At 41.3% G+C, this 14,662-nt stretch overlaps 1 protein-coding gene across 1 annotated transcript in view; it reads left to right on the top strand.

Moving 5' to 3' along the window:
* The first annotated feature begins 451 nt into the window (after positions 1–451).
* The window catches only part of COL19A1 (collagen type XIX alpha 1 chain), a 335,696-nt gene continuing 321,485 nt past the window's right edge, over positions 452–14,662 (top strand). Inside the window, exon 1 of the mRNA XM_045184877.2 lies at positions 452–2,174. Coding sequence (XP_045040812.2) covers positions 2,064–2,174 — 111 coding nt within the window. The 5' untranslated portion in view covers positions 452–2,063. The remainder of the gene's footprint in view (positions 2,175–14,662) is intronic.

A 14,662-nucleotide genomic window follows, 5' to 3' on the forward strand; every position in this document is an offset into this window, starting at 1 on the left:
AAGCTGAAAGCAGTTTGTTTTTGGAATTAAAAAATATTTTTAAGTACATACATGTATTAGAAGTCCCTCAAGCTGTTCGCTGGGATTCAAAGTCCCGTCAGATTCTTTCTCCTGTTATTTTCAGATACTTGTTCACCAGCGATAGCTTCTGAAGCAAGTGGAAAGACTGGTCACTTACAATTTTATTTGGGTCAAATAAAAGGCTCTTGGTTAAAGACTCTGTCTACTTTATACATGTAAGCCCCATCAAAATTCAGTGGAAAGGCTGCACAAAGGACCATAACCTAGGGGTGTAACAGTTTGTGATCACGAAACCAGACCAGATTTGAATGCTTTCCTAAAAGAAAAACGCAGGAGTATTTGTTGATTTGGGGATCTTGGTATTTCTAGGAACAAAGTAAGCAACAGACAATAGTTATTTTAAATTTTATTTATTCATTTCTCACTTTCTTCCAAAATCTTTGGTCCATGTTGTGAGTAGGAAAAGTCACAACTTAGGATATAAATTTGGCTAATTCAAAAACATCTTAAAGATTATAAAATTATTACAATGTTCATGAAAATAATGCTTTCAATTTAAAGATGGTTTAACTGTATTAAAACACAAACTGGAGACAAAATTTTGGACTTCTGGTTAGGTAGTTTGCCTTACTTTAAATAGTACCAATTAAATGTGAATAAGATGAATTTTGTAGACTATTACAGAAATAAAGCCTGGATGCTCTTATTTCAATTTACTAACAATTAAAAGGTAAAGTACAATTGCTTAGACAGAAGAAAAATTCAAAGAATGGTAATACTTTTTTAACACTTAGTGAAATGACCACCAAAAGTACGCTGCAAGTTTGTGGATCATGCTTTCAAATAGGCATTTGATCTGCGTGACTGATGTGATATCCTCCCTCCTTGGCCTCTTTCCATTGTCAACCAACAATCAGTGACAAAAATCACACGAGAAGGAAACACATCAGGAGGTTTTCATTCCTGACATATAAACACGGTTTGCATCACTCTGGATGCAAAGCTCTAAAACTACAGGTATTTTGATTATGATGTAAGACAGGATTAAAAACCATGAGTTTCACTCTTTTAACAGTTTCATTTCAATGAAGTGGAAGGTAGTTATCTCCTAAAAATTTTCCTAACATTTTAATTTTTTGTGAGCCTGATTCCATTTCCTGATACCGGAGCCCTGGCATGTGAAGCGTATTTCTATGGTTTAAGGTAACTTTTAAACTTAATGATTTTCACCATTATGGATCAATACTAAAATTTATCCTATTTCCCCAACCGTGGCTACACTGAACTTAAAAACACTAAATCAATTAATGTTTTCTAATGACTGGGTTACTTTTTGAAATTCTAAATTGGTTTTATTTTCTTTCAAATATTTATATGTGTGTACGTACATACACACATACAATATATATATACCCACATACACATATGTACTTACTATTTGTGTGTATATATATCTATTGAATATATACACTCTGTACACATATACACCCCCTCACAGAAATGTATAGACAAATGTCACCTTCACATGTTCAAAGCAATCCCAAGGAGTTCAAAACCCAGGATTTGAAACACCAATCCATGTAGATATGATACTTAAAATCACAAAATAGTTTTGCACACTGAGACAAACCAAGCCACACAAACCTGTACACAGACGCATAATTGGAAGGCAGGCAGGCTCTCTTCATTAACTTTATATAAACTCCTGACATAAAAGTGAAAAATGAAACATAAATGCTATCCGTTTTTAGCTCAGCTGTTAAAAAGCCAATTATCTACCTGTGAATGTATGCCACATAGGATAATTTGAAGATATTTCGTAATCAGAAGTGAGAAACCCTGAGCACCTGGCATCCGACCATCATTCTATCTGTTGAAACTGCTAATAAAACATAAACCTGAAGGGCATTATTCCCAGCTCCAAGGCGACAACGCTGTAATTAAAGAAAACCTGTGCATGAGTTGGTGGAGTCCTGTCTTGCGGAGTCCTCCGTCCCCGCCGAGTGGGAGGGTCACACTGGGAGAGACTAATAAGGGCAGAGATGCGTCCCCCTTCCCCACTCGCAGGGAGCTTATTCGGGCCACTGCTCGGCGGTGCGGCAGCCCTGCTCGGACTCCACTGCGCCTCTGAGGGGGTCAAACACACGTTCAAGGTAAGCTGCGCAGCTTTGCGGCCGGTCCTTTCACTTCATCTCGCACACATGCCGATTCCATGTCATCTGCTCATGTTTCTGGTCATTAGTGTGCATCTGCTTTTCAAGAAAATGGAAAAACTGTGCTACACATGTACATATGTTTTGGTGGATGAATAATACACACCTGCAATCACGCATTCGCATAGGTAGCTTCGTAATGGGACCAAAAACGTTTGGCATGATGTGGCCACTTTAATATGCTACATATAATGTAGCTCGGATTCATGTGTTCACATATTGCAGGCTATACACTTTATACTTTGTTCTAGGTGGTTTTTCTGGCTCTGTGTGTTTGTAAAGCGGAACTATGAACACTGCTGATGCGGGTGAAAATGGACATATACAGAATAAAAATATCCACGGCGTCAATTGCACAAAACAAACTCAAAATAAATGTTCATGCCATTAGACATTAATTTTTAGTCTACGTCTAGAGATGTTACCCCGGGAAGCGAGGAGACAGATTCCAGTGCCTCGCTCTCCGGTCACGGTTACTTATTCGATCTGCGGGTATTTCTCCCAAGTGCGACTCCGCGGGGCGCGAGCGCGGGGTCCCCGGACTCCGGCCTCCCCCGGCCCCATCTCGCCCCGGCTCATTCCGGTGCGTCCGGCCCTGAGGCTAATTACCCTGTAGCACGCGCTGCGCGTCCGGATCGAGCACCGCCGCCAACCCAGCCGACCCTGCAGACGCCGCCGCCGCGGGGACGTCCCGCTCCGGCGCCCCGAACGCAGCCCCGCTGCCGTTGCGCGGGATGCGGCCGCCACCGCCGTCAGTGCGCCGGCGCCGGCGCCGCCGCGGTCGGGAGGAGGCGGGCGGGGCTGCGCAGCGCGGCTGGGGCGCTGCAGGGTCCCGGAGAAGTTTGTTGGCCCGGAGCCCAGCACGCCAGCGCCACCCCGCACGCTTGCTCCTTCTGAGCGGGGGGGGCGTGTAAGCAAAACCTGCCGCACAGAGGTTATTGGGGGCGGGAGGAAGCAGAGAGTCGGTGGGCAGGTGAGCCGGTGCACAGGCCAGGTTACGGGAGGCTCGGAGAGACGCCGATTTGTTAGAGGGTGGCGAGGCTTTCAGAACGCAGTGCCAGTCTCAGGGGACAGTGGGCTGGGAATCAAAAAGAGGAGAACCCAGAATTCTGAAAATGCCTAGAGTTTTAATTCAATCATAGAGGAATTGCAGCACTGAGTGACCTTGAACCACAGCTCGAAGTTGGGAAATGCAAGGGTAAGGGAAATAATTGTGCTTCCTCCTTCCACCCCCCAATTCCAAGACGTCTTGGTCCCACCTACTTGGAGGACAAATCTGAGGAGAAATAAGACGGGAGGATGGTCGGGACGTTCAATAGGAATTTATATCTGCCTGATAATGGAGGGCATGAAAGAAAACCACTCCACCCCCCTCCCTCGCCGCAACCACCACCACCAAAAACAGAGACAGAGCGGCAATGGTGCTTCTTATTCTGCTCAAATCTAGCACTACTGTCATTCCTTAGGAGATTTTTAAAAGTTTCTCTGCTCAAAAGTGTGATGTTTCGGCATCCCCTGGCTGGTGCATGGCCAGAAAACTGTAGGACCCTTTCAAAGTAGAGATCTTTGATAGGTGCCTGCAAGGGAGGAGCAGAGAGGTTCCAGTGTTCAGATGGTGCAAAAGCACCTAAAAGCCTCTTTCGGAGGAGGGCTGAAAGGATATTTTGGCGTAGGAATATCTGTTAAACTGGAAAAAAGGAAGGGTGATCCCCAGGGGTGGAAAAATTTCTTCTCTCCCAGTGTATAAAAAATGTAGAAAGTACCTGGTAGGTGCTTCCATGACATTTTGTCCAGCCTGATTTCTCAAACCGGTAAGAGATCTAAGTGGAGTTTCCTGGGAAAGGTGGGTGAAGGTGGATATAGAGCAGGGAAGTGAGCCTGAACCTGATATGAGACAAAGAGTAAAAAGGTGAAAGAAAATCAAATGTGATTATTATCACCATTTGGGTACTATCTCTGAATCTGAATCATCACCCAAGGAAACCATCTAAAACAGATGGGAGCCCATGATATTCTCCTGAAATGGAAAATTGCCATCTACTTTCTTCTTCCAGTTTAATCTCTCCAGCTGCAATTTTAGTTTCTTCCCCCCCCCGCCCCCCAGCAGACAGAAATGCCCAGTGAGTACACAGAATGGATGGTTTTAGAGGCCAGAGAAGATATGGAAGTAGAAACTATGGTTTATATTGCTATTTGGTGTCATAAATACAAATTCAGGTGAAGAAAGGGGGAAAAAACCCACCCAGGAATAAAAACTAGCAGGACTAGAGAGATGCTAAGATACAACCTGAAAAGGATGCCGGAAAAAATAGAAAGAATGGGACTGGAGATGGATTCTTTCAGGCAGGCCTTGGTGAAGACACATATCTTAAAGAGGCAGAGAATAACAAGGCTTAGCAGAAGAGAGCAAGAGGGAGGACATTCCAGCCAGAAGGAATGGCATGTGTGAAGGCTTAGAGGTGGGAGTGAGTCGTCATGTGCCTGGTAAGACAGAGAATCCAAGCTGGGGTGAAACCTGAGATGAAGACAGCAGACAGCACCTGCCAAGGAGAGATTGGAAGGGAGAGGCAACGAGGCAAGGGGCTCTTTAGGTTATTTTATAGGCATGTAGCAAGATAGTCAGGCAGGGAAATAGCATATTGAATTTGGAAATTGATAAAAAGATGGTGAATGCCAGAGTGGAACCGAACATAATGTTTATGATCTCTCTTTGTGAGAAATCAGAGATACTCATTAGATTATAAGATTATTAGATCAAAAAGCTAACAGAGCACTTCCAATGAAACAATTAGGAAAGGTTAATAAATTGGGAAGAACTGTACATATAGATTAATTTAAAATTTTAAGTGGCTTTGGATCATTGACATAAATATATCTGTGGAAACTGAGCTAAAGAATTGAAATCTGAAAAAAATATAGGTCAGTCATCATGGTTGAAATTGAAAGTAGTTTACATATAGTTGATGGAGACAATATAGTTCAAAGAAGCAAGTCAATAAAACAAACAAATGTTGAGGATAGAAAAAATAGTTAAGCATGCTCAAGGGGACCTTGAAGTGAGAGATTCCATGGGAAGTAGGCACTAATTTTGAAGTGACAGGAGAAATAACGTGGAACCTGGATAAAAAGCGATATGGTTGATCAGTTTTAGAGGAGTAGAAACATGAAGAACCAGGGGATATGTTTTCTGTGAAGAAGAGATCAACTTTGATCATATTTTTTTGTCCCACAAAATAACTGAAATTATGTTCACTGAGCCTCCTTTTAGTAATGTTGTCTGTATTTGGCAATGATTTTTCACTTCACCCATATCTTTCTGGGAAAGTTAAATCCCTCTCTGGATATATAACTGAACGGTTCCAAACTTCCATTTGTTTAATTTTAGACCAAATATATTGCCTTAGATTATATTGATCTTATAAATTGATCAAATGAGTACCTCCTAAATGCCAAGTTTAAACAAAATCCAGCTGATAAGTTACATTTTTCCCCCAAGATATTCAATATAGATAGGAGACAGAATGCACACAGGTTGCTACAATGCGATACAGACCATGCTGAAGCAGGGCTGGGCACCAAGCTCTGTTGCATCTCGAGGCGGTGAGCAACAAACTCTATCTGTGATGGTTCTCACAGATTTCGTAGGGGCCATGGCATTTGAACTGCATGTGGAAGGCAGAGTAAATGTTCACCAGATGGAAAGATAATTAAAAGGACATTCCAGCAGCCAAAGCATCATGTGCAGAAGCCTGACACATTTTGGGAATTGTGACTAATTTGATGGAGTACAGTTCGTTTGGAAGGAGGTAGCAGGGACTGAGAGTGGATGAGTTGAGACCCCACTGTCAGAGAGCCTTGAATGCCTTTCTTAGGAGTGAGCAATGAAAAGCCACCAGGTGACTTTAGTAAAGCAGAACACTAAGGTGATTAGATCTTTGGTTTAGAAATGCAATTCTTGAGCAGTAGGAGATGGAATTAAGGGAAACAAGATGGGAAGAAAGGAGTCTGGTTAGCCTGTTGCATTTTCCAGATTAAAAATGATAAGGGCATGAACTAAGACAGTATTAGTGAGGATGAGAAAATTGGTTTGGATTCCAAAGACATTTTAAAAGTAGATTTGATAAATTTTTAAAATTATATTTTATTGATTATGCTATTGCAGTTGTCCCAATTTTTCCCCTTTTGTCCCCTTCCACACAGCGCCCCCACTCCCTCAGGCAATCCCCACACCATTGTTCATGTCCATAGGTCACACGTGTAAGTTTTTTGGCTACTCCATTTCCTATACTGTACTTTACATCCCCCTGGCTATTCTGTAACTACCTATTTATCCCTTCACCTCTTCACCCATTACCTCACACCCCCCCTTTGATTGTTGCATTGATTTGGCAACAGTCAAACCACTCTCTGTATCCATGATTCTGTCTCTATTCTTCTTGTTTGCCAAATTTGTTTTTTAGATTCAATTGTTAATAGGTATGTATTTATTGCCATTTTATTGTTTGTAGTTTTGATCTTCTTTTTCTTAGATAAGACCTGTTAACATTTCATATAATAATGGTTTGCTGATGATGAACTCCTTTATTTTTTTCTTGTCTGGGAAGCTCTTTATCTGCCCTTCAATTCTAAATGATATCTTTGCTGCATAGAACAATCTCGGCTGTAGGTCCCCACTTTTCAAGACTTCGAATATTTCTTGCCAGTCCCTGCTAGCCTGCAAAGTTTCTTTTGAGAAATCAGCCAACAGTCTTATGGGAACACACTGTAGGTAACTAACTTGTTTTCTCTTGCTTCTCTGAAGATTCTCTCTTTATCTTTAACCTTTGGCATTTTAATTATGGTGTATCTTAGTGTGTACCTGTTTACATCCATCTTGTTTGGGACTCTGTGCTTCCTGGACTTGCATATCTATTTCCTTACCATATCAGGGAAGTTTTCTTTCATTATTTTTCAGATAGATTTTCAACTTTTTGCTCTTTCTCTTCTGTTCCTGCCACCCCTAGAGGCTGCTTACACTATCCTTGTTTTGGGGATTCTTTTTTCTTCTTGTTGTTCTGATTGGTTGTTTTTTGCTTCCTTATGTTCCAAATCATTGATTTGATTCTTGGCTTCATCCAGTGTACTGTTGTTTCCCTGTTAATTTTTCTTTATTTCAATTAGTGTATTCTTTGTTTCTAACTGGATCTTTTTTTATGCTGTTGAGGTTCTCATTAAGTTCCTTGAACATCCTTATAATCAGTGTTTTGAACTCTGCATCTGATAGATTGTTTATATCCATTTTGTTTAGTTCTTTTTCTGGAGTTTTTATCTGTTTTTTCATTTGGGCCATGTTTTTTGTCTCCTCATTTTGGCCACCTCCCTGTGTTTGTTTCTATATATCAGGTAGAGCTACTATGACTCCATGTCTTGGTAGTGTGGCCTAATGTTGTAGGTGTCCTGCAAGGTCCAGTGGCACAGCCTCCCCTATCACCCAAGTTGGGTACTCAAGGCATGTCATTTGTGTGGGCTGAGTACACCCTCCTGTTGTAGTGGAGCCTTGGTTGCTGTTGGCAGATCAATGGGAGGGATTTACCCAGGCCAGTCTGCTTCAAGGATTGACTGTGACCACTGACCACCAACCTCCACCCTCCATGGAGGATCAATTGTGCAAGGGCAATTGGTGGTTCTCCGACATGGGCTGTAGTTGTCCACTGGGTGTTCAGGCCTTGGGGTTTCCCAGGTGTTACAGGTCAAGGTGAGCCCCCATCTGTGTTCTGCCTGGGGCCACCCTGTGTGAGCTATGAAGCAATCTGAGATGGCTGCTACTTGTGCTGGGCTTGGACATTCCCAGGCAAACCCAGGCTGTGAATCTATACTGTCTGCAACTACTGGACCTGGCACCACCTAGCTGTTGCTTGTTTGATAGGAGTTAGGAAGTATTTTTTTAAAGTATTTTTATTGATTATGCTATTACAGTTTTTCCAATCTTTCCCCCTTTATCCCCCCTCCACCCTTCCCCCCCCAACCCTCCAGCATCCTTCCCCTTTAGTTCATGTCCATGGGTTGTACATATAAGTTCTTCGAGTCCTCTGTTTCCTATACCATTTTTATCTCTCCCCGTCTACTTTATGCCTACTAATGATGCTGCTTCTTCCCTGTACCTTCCCCCCCATTACTCCCCCCCCCTCCCCACTGAAATCCCTCCATGTGATGTCCATTTCTCTGACTGTTCCTATTCTGGTTGTTTGCTTAGGGTTTTTTTTCTTTCTGTTTTTCTTTTCTTTTAGGTTCATTTGTTGATAGTTGCGAGTTCATTGTCATTTTACTGTTCATAGTTTTTGATCTTCTTCTATTTCTTAGATAAGTCCCTTTAATGTTTCATATAATAATGGCTTGGTGATGATGAACTCTTATAACTTGACCTTATCTGGGAAGCACTTTGTCTGCCCTCCCATTCTAAATGAAAGCTTTGCTGGATAGAGTAATCTTGAATGTAGGTCCTTGCCTTTCATGACTTTGAATACTTCTTTCCAGCCCCTTTTGCCTACAAGGTTTCTTTTGAGAAATCAGCTGATAGTCTAATGGGAGCTCCTTTGTAGGTAACTGTGTCCTTTTCTCTTGCTGCTTTTAGTATTCTCACTTTGTCTTTAATCTTGGGTAACTTAATGCTGATGTGCCTTGGTGTGTTCCTATTTGGGTCCAACATCTTTGGGACTCTGGGCTTCCTGGCCTTCCCGGAAGTCTATTTCCTTGACCAAACTGAGGAAGTTCTCCTTCATTATTTGTTCAAATAAGTTTTCAATTTCTTGCTGTTGTTATTCTCTTTCTGGCATCCCTATAATTCAGATATTGGAAAGTTTCAAGTTGTCCCAGAGGTTCCTAAGCCCCTCTTCATTTTTTTGAATTCTTGTTTCTTCCTTTTCTTCTAGATGGATGTTTCTGTCTTTCTTTTGTTCCAAATCGTTGCTTTGAGTCCTGGTTTCCTTCCTGTCATTGTTGGTTCCCTAAATATTTTGCATTATTTCACTTTGGGGATCCTTCATTTGTTCTTCATTTTTCAACCAAGCTCAATCAGTTCTGTGAGCATTTTGATTACCAGGGCTTTAAATTCCTTCAGATATGTTTAAATTCCAACCTCTCCATCAGATAGGTTGGCGATCTCCTCCTCACTTAGTTGTGTTTCTGAGGCTTTGCTGTGTTCTTTAATTGGGGCCATATTTCTTTTTCTTGGCGCAACTGATATGTTGTAAGGGGTGGGGCCTTAGGTATTCACCAATGCAGGGCAACTCTTTTTGCTGTGATGCGGCGCTCCCTATGGGGGAGGGACCAGAGAGGAAACAGTGCAGCTCGCCTGCTCCTCTCTGGCCCACTTTTCAATGAACTCTCATGTGAGATTGGGAGTATCTCCCACCTCAGCAACCCCAACTGTAGCCCACAGTTAGTTCTGAGTCTGTTTTCCCCTTAAGTCAACCCCCCCCTGCGCAGCTGGAGCTTGGCAGCCAGCCCTGCCCCCAAGGCTGCTGAGTCGCTGCAGTTTTTCTGAGTCAGCCCGCATTGTCCGCTGCCTTACCAGTCTGGTTGATTTTTTCTTTAATTCCTTGGTTGTTGGAGTTCCATGCAGTTTGATTTTCTGGCACTTTTTGTTGTTTATTGATTTTAGATTGGTTGTTATCTTCCTTTCGGTTGTGCAAAGAAGTGAAGGGTTTCTACCTATGCCTCCATCTTGGCTGGAACTCAGATTTAGGAAGTTTTAAGCATAAGCCAAGACCAACCATTCAAATTGAAAAATCATGGTTAACTGGTTGGGTTGAACTGTAAGTTGGGTAGAACAGAGTCTCAGAGGATGACCAGGGTGGGGCAAACAGTGTTAGCCAGGTTGATGGAGTCTCAGATATGGCACCTACCTGCTGGCTCTGTGACTCTGTCGGGGGAGGGTTCAGAAAAGGGACATTGGCCTCGGCCTGCCTTTCTGTCTGGGAGAAAGTTGTCCCTCAGCTCTCGCCTTGATGCTGGACACTTCAGTTCCTCCCTATATGCCACTGGTGCCCTTCAAGCTGCTACCCCGGTGCTGGAGCTCAGAGGGACTGCATCTGAGTAAGTCTGTGTGTGGGTTCTTTAAGGGGAACTGCTTGGGACTCCAGTAGTTTCTTCCACTGACTCAATCCCCACTGGTTTTTGCAGCCAGAAGTATTGTGGATTCAACTTCCTGGCACTGGAACCTTGGGCTGGGGCATCTTGTTTGGGCCTGGGACTCCTCATTCCTGAGATATCCCTCCAGAATTTTCATCCACTACACTTGGATGTAGGACCAACCCGTTATGCATCTCTGCCCTCCTACCAGTCTGGATGGATGTGGTTTCTTTAATTCCATAGATGTCAGACTTCCATTCAACTTGATTTCTGATGGTTCTGAATGATGATTGTTTTATATTTTAGTTGTAATTTTGATGTGTGATTTGATAAGTTTTGATAGAAACTTGATATGGAGGGTAATTAATGGGTTGAAATGATTTTAAAATTTCTAATATAGACCCCTAAGTTAATGATGATGCCTGTAATTAAGATATGAGGTCAAAAGTTATCTGTAGAATATAAAGAAAGCAGAAACCTTGTCTAAGCTGCAAAAGACTTCTCAAACCAACCTCAGTTTCATTACTACAGTCGTTGAAAAAAAAAAATCATGAAATAATGCTGTCTCTAGTCCTAAACTCAGAGGATATTTTCCTATTTTTGGCTTGGAGTTTTAATTCTGTAGTTATGACTTTGCAGTTGGTTTTCTCCAATAGTCTATAACTCTAGTGTAGCTTTACAAAAGATAGTTTCTAAAGATTGGTAAAAGAACAGATGTAAGACACCTGCTGTTTTTGCTTATTTACAAGATGGGTCACTTTAGAACAGTATGGCCAGATTTTCTTGGTGTTAGGTATGGGCATACTGGGATGTAGTCAAGATGGTTTGACTTAAAAGTTGACCTTCTACCCAGCCACGTAGCATTTCTCTTTGTAATTAATGCTCTGAAAACATGGATTATTTCTGTCATTTAACAAATCAAGCCTACTTTTTTGAGAGTCAAAATTTTGTGTTGCTCATTTAACAGTCTATGTAAAGCAAAATGGTATTCACTTTCCATTTTTCCTCTCTTTTTCTTCTTTGTCTTTTTATGTTATTTTCTATTATTGTATTAGGCCTAATGCTCTGATCCTTTGTGTAAATACCAAATTTCAAAGATGCAGAATGAGCATTATTGAATGTTAGGTGGCATAGCAGTAAAATTATTCATGTTTATGGGCAGATTTGGTTTGTTTATTTTCAGATGGGTCCTGATCATCTCATCTAGCAAGCCCACCATTCCATCATTCTGATCTACTTATTCTACTTTCCTTTACTTTCTAGCTTTTGTCTCTCAAAGATAATGTATGTGTTTGTTTATTTTTGGTCTTCCTGACCAAGGTGACACCAGGAATTTCCCCTAATTGTCTCACTGCTGGATCCCCAATGACTACTGTATCCCCAATGGCACATAGTAGAAATCTCATTCTATTAATGGAATGAAAAACTAAGACTTACCAATATCCCTTTCTGCCCTTTTTGTGTTCTCTATACACAAACATAGATTAATAAGGAATTTTTAAAAACCTATGTCCTAATTTAAATATTGTTAGTTTTGATAGTTGCCTTATAGGATTTCAAGAGCTGGATTAAGGAAGTTTAAGGGATAGTGACTTTTTCTTTTTAATAATACCCTTAATTTAACCAGCATCTAAAACTATTCTGTTTGGCAGAGGATGGTGAGGATGATGGGTTAGAGCTAGAGAGAGGCGAGAGCCATGGAAACAAGAAATTAGTTACAGGCAGGGTTGTCTGGATGATTTTATTTTTTTTATTTATATTTTGGTCTGGATCATTTTAGAGGTTCATAGGCTCTGGCAGTGTTGTCTACTCAAACTGAGTGAACTAGCAATTGTGACTTTCCTACGTGTAGCACTTGGAAGGAACTCTTTGGGGTCTGGCTTGTGTCCTTATAGAGATAGATAAAAATTTAAAAGGAAGTGTATAGAATATGCTAGGCCTGTTCCACATCCTGAGAGTAAGTGTGGCGTAACAGCAAAGGCTTTTCAGTCAAGCAGAACTGACTTGAATCCCAGGCTCTGGGATTTTTCTATGTGAGCTTTAATGTTCCTACCTGTAGAATAGGGACCTGATACCTGTCTTCAGTGCCACCCTTAGGCCCAGGCAAGAGGGCCCCTGCTTCCTTGGGCCCTCCCTTGTAGAAGGTCCTGATATGCCCTTGCTCTGGATGTGCACCTCTTCTCAGGGTTAGGAGTCCAGATAGGTAAGGGGACCTGCCCACCCAAAGAACAAGCTTCAAAAAGAACAAGCTTCTAGAACAGGCTCTGGCTACTCAAGATCCTGACTGAATGACCTTTAGTCCTCTTGCAAGATCTGAAAGAACTCTTCCTTGGGGCCATTTTCCCAGGGGCAGACCAAACCACTAGGTGTGAACACCCCTAGGCCCAAGGAGGTGGTCAAAGAATGCTGTTTGCAGGTGTTGTGGGCAGAGGTTAGAACCATATGTGTGGTTGAGGCTTCTCATGGTGCATATGGATCCAGGAATGGGAATGGTCCAGACTGAAGGCCAGTGCGTCCTTTACAGTCTGCTCTGTGTAGTTCTAAACTTGACTTTGGCTTTCAGATCTTTGTCAAGATATATTTGCCAAGATAAAAGGGAAAAAAATACCTTTATATTTCTTACAAAATTTTTTGAAAGATTTTATTTATTCATTTTTAGAGAGAGGGGAAGGGAGGTAGAGAAACATCAACGTGTGGTTGTCTCTTGAGCACCCTCCACTGAGGGACCTGGCCCACAATACAAGCATGTGTCCTGACTGGGAATCGTACAAGCAACCCTTTGTTTTGCAGGCCAGTACTCAATCCACTGAGCCACAACAGCCAGGCCTATTTCTTATAAGTTTTATTAGCTTCATTTTTAATTTTCAAATATTTAGATGTATGGTCTGTGGATCTCTTGCCCTATACCCTGCCAATATGAGGGTCAGGCATCCCTGCCTCTTAACTTATTATGAGTGTTAAAATAAAACACCATATATAAAAGAAATTTTACTGAAGAAAATGACAGCAAGTATGACCAACATTCTTCATATCCTTCTTAAAATGCATCCTGAACCATCTTTGTACAGGTTTGGAAAAAATGTGATTTGAGGGCCTTAAGAGAACTCAGCCTCCACATATATTATCCTGAGGTTCTACATTACTCACTCCATTGGGAAAACATTAAAGGTCTGTGTTAAAGTTTAAATCTTACCTGGGAAGAACAATACATTAAACTATGATAACATTGGTTTAGATTCATTTATAACCTTATCTTGATAACCGCTTTGTTGGGATCTGAGGGACAGGATAGAAAATAGGCAAGTTTTGATGAGGAAGGAAACTGTGGACAAAGCCCAGAACTGAGAAATCCAAGGAGGGCACCGGAGGTAGGCCCAAGGCAGTGGGAAGCAGCCTGAGAGCGTCAGGTGTCTGGGGAGAGTGACAAGGGTCTGGAGGAGAGGCCCAGAAAGACCACAAGGAAAGTTTCATCCTTGGCAATTTTGTTGGGGTCACCCCTGCCAACAGCCTACAGCAGAGATTAAAGATCTGGAAAAGTTGTTTTGTTTTTTTTTTAATGTGTACAGGATTAATTTTGAGAATTTGATGAAAGGTTTTTTCAAATATTCCAAGCTGAGTGGAGTATGTCTCTATTTAATCAAGATTGGAACCAAGAATATCCAATAGTAAACACATTTTAGAAATGTACAAACAGATATTCATTATAATAACCTTTGCAATATAAGATTTTGAAATGCCTTAAGAATTATAAAATAAAGAATAAATTATTGTCACTACAAATTCAAAGAGTTTAATTCACTGTATTTCAAGATTCAAAAATTGGCAGATTTTTACTTTTTAAAATTCAGCTAATGATTATTTATTAAAATTTTATTTTTAATTACAGTTTACATTCAATATTATTTTATATTAGTTTCAGTTCTACAGCATAGTGTCAGACAATCACATACTTTACAAAGTGTACCCAGCATATTTCAAGTATCTACCTGGCGCGGTACATAGATAGTTATTATAATATTCTTTACTATTTTTTATGCTGCATTTTACATCCCCTGGACTATTTTGTAACTAGCAATTTGTAGTTCTTAATCCCTTCACCTTTTTTTGTGAATTTTTATCGAGTCCCTGCTTTTCCAGGTATTATGCCAAGTGATCAGGATATAGTGATCGAACACGCAAAGTCCTTGCCCTCAAGGAGCATGGGGTTGAGTAAGGGCAGTAAATACATGATTACAGGCAAAATATTCTGAGATAGAGAATAATGGGGCCAGGCCATGGTGAGGTAAGGGCTTTTTTTCCACATAGTAACATTTAAACTC

Source organism: Desmodus rotundus, chromosome 11, assembly GCF_022682495.2.
Source record: "Desmodus rotundus isolate HL8 chromosome 11, HLdesRot8A.1, whole genome shotgun sequence".
Taxonomy (NCBI): Eukaryota; Metazoa; Chordata; class Mammalia; order Chiroptera; family Phyllostomidae; genus Desmodus; species Desmodus rotundus.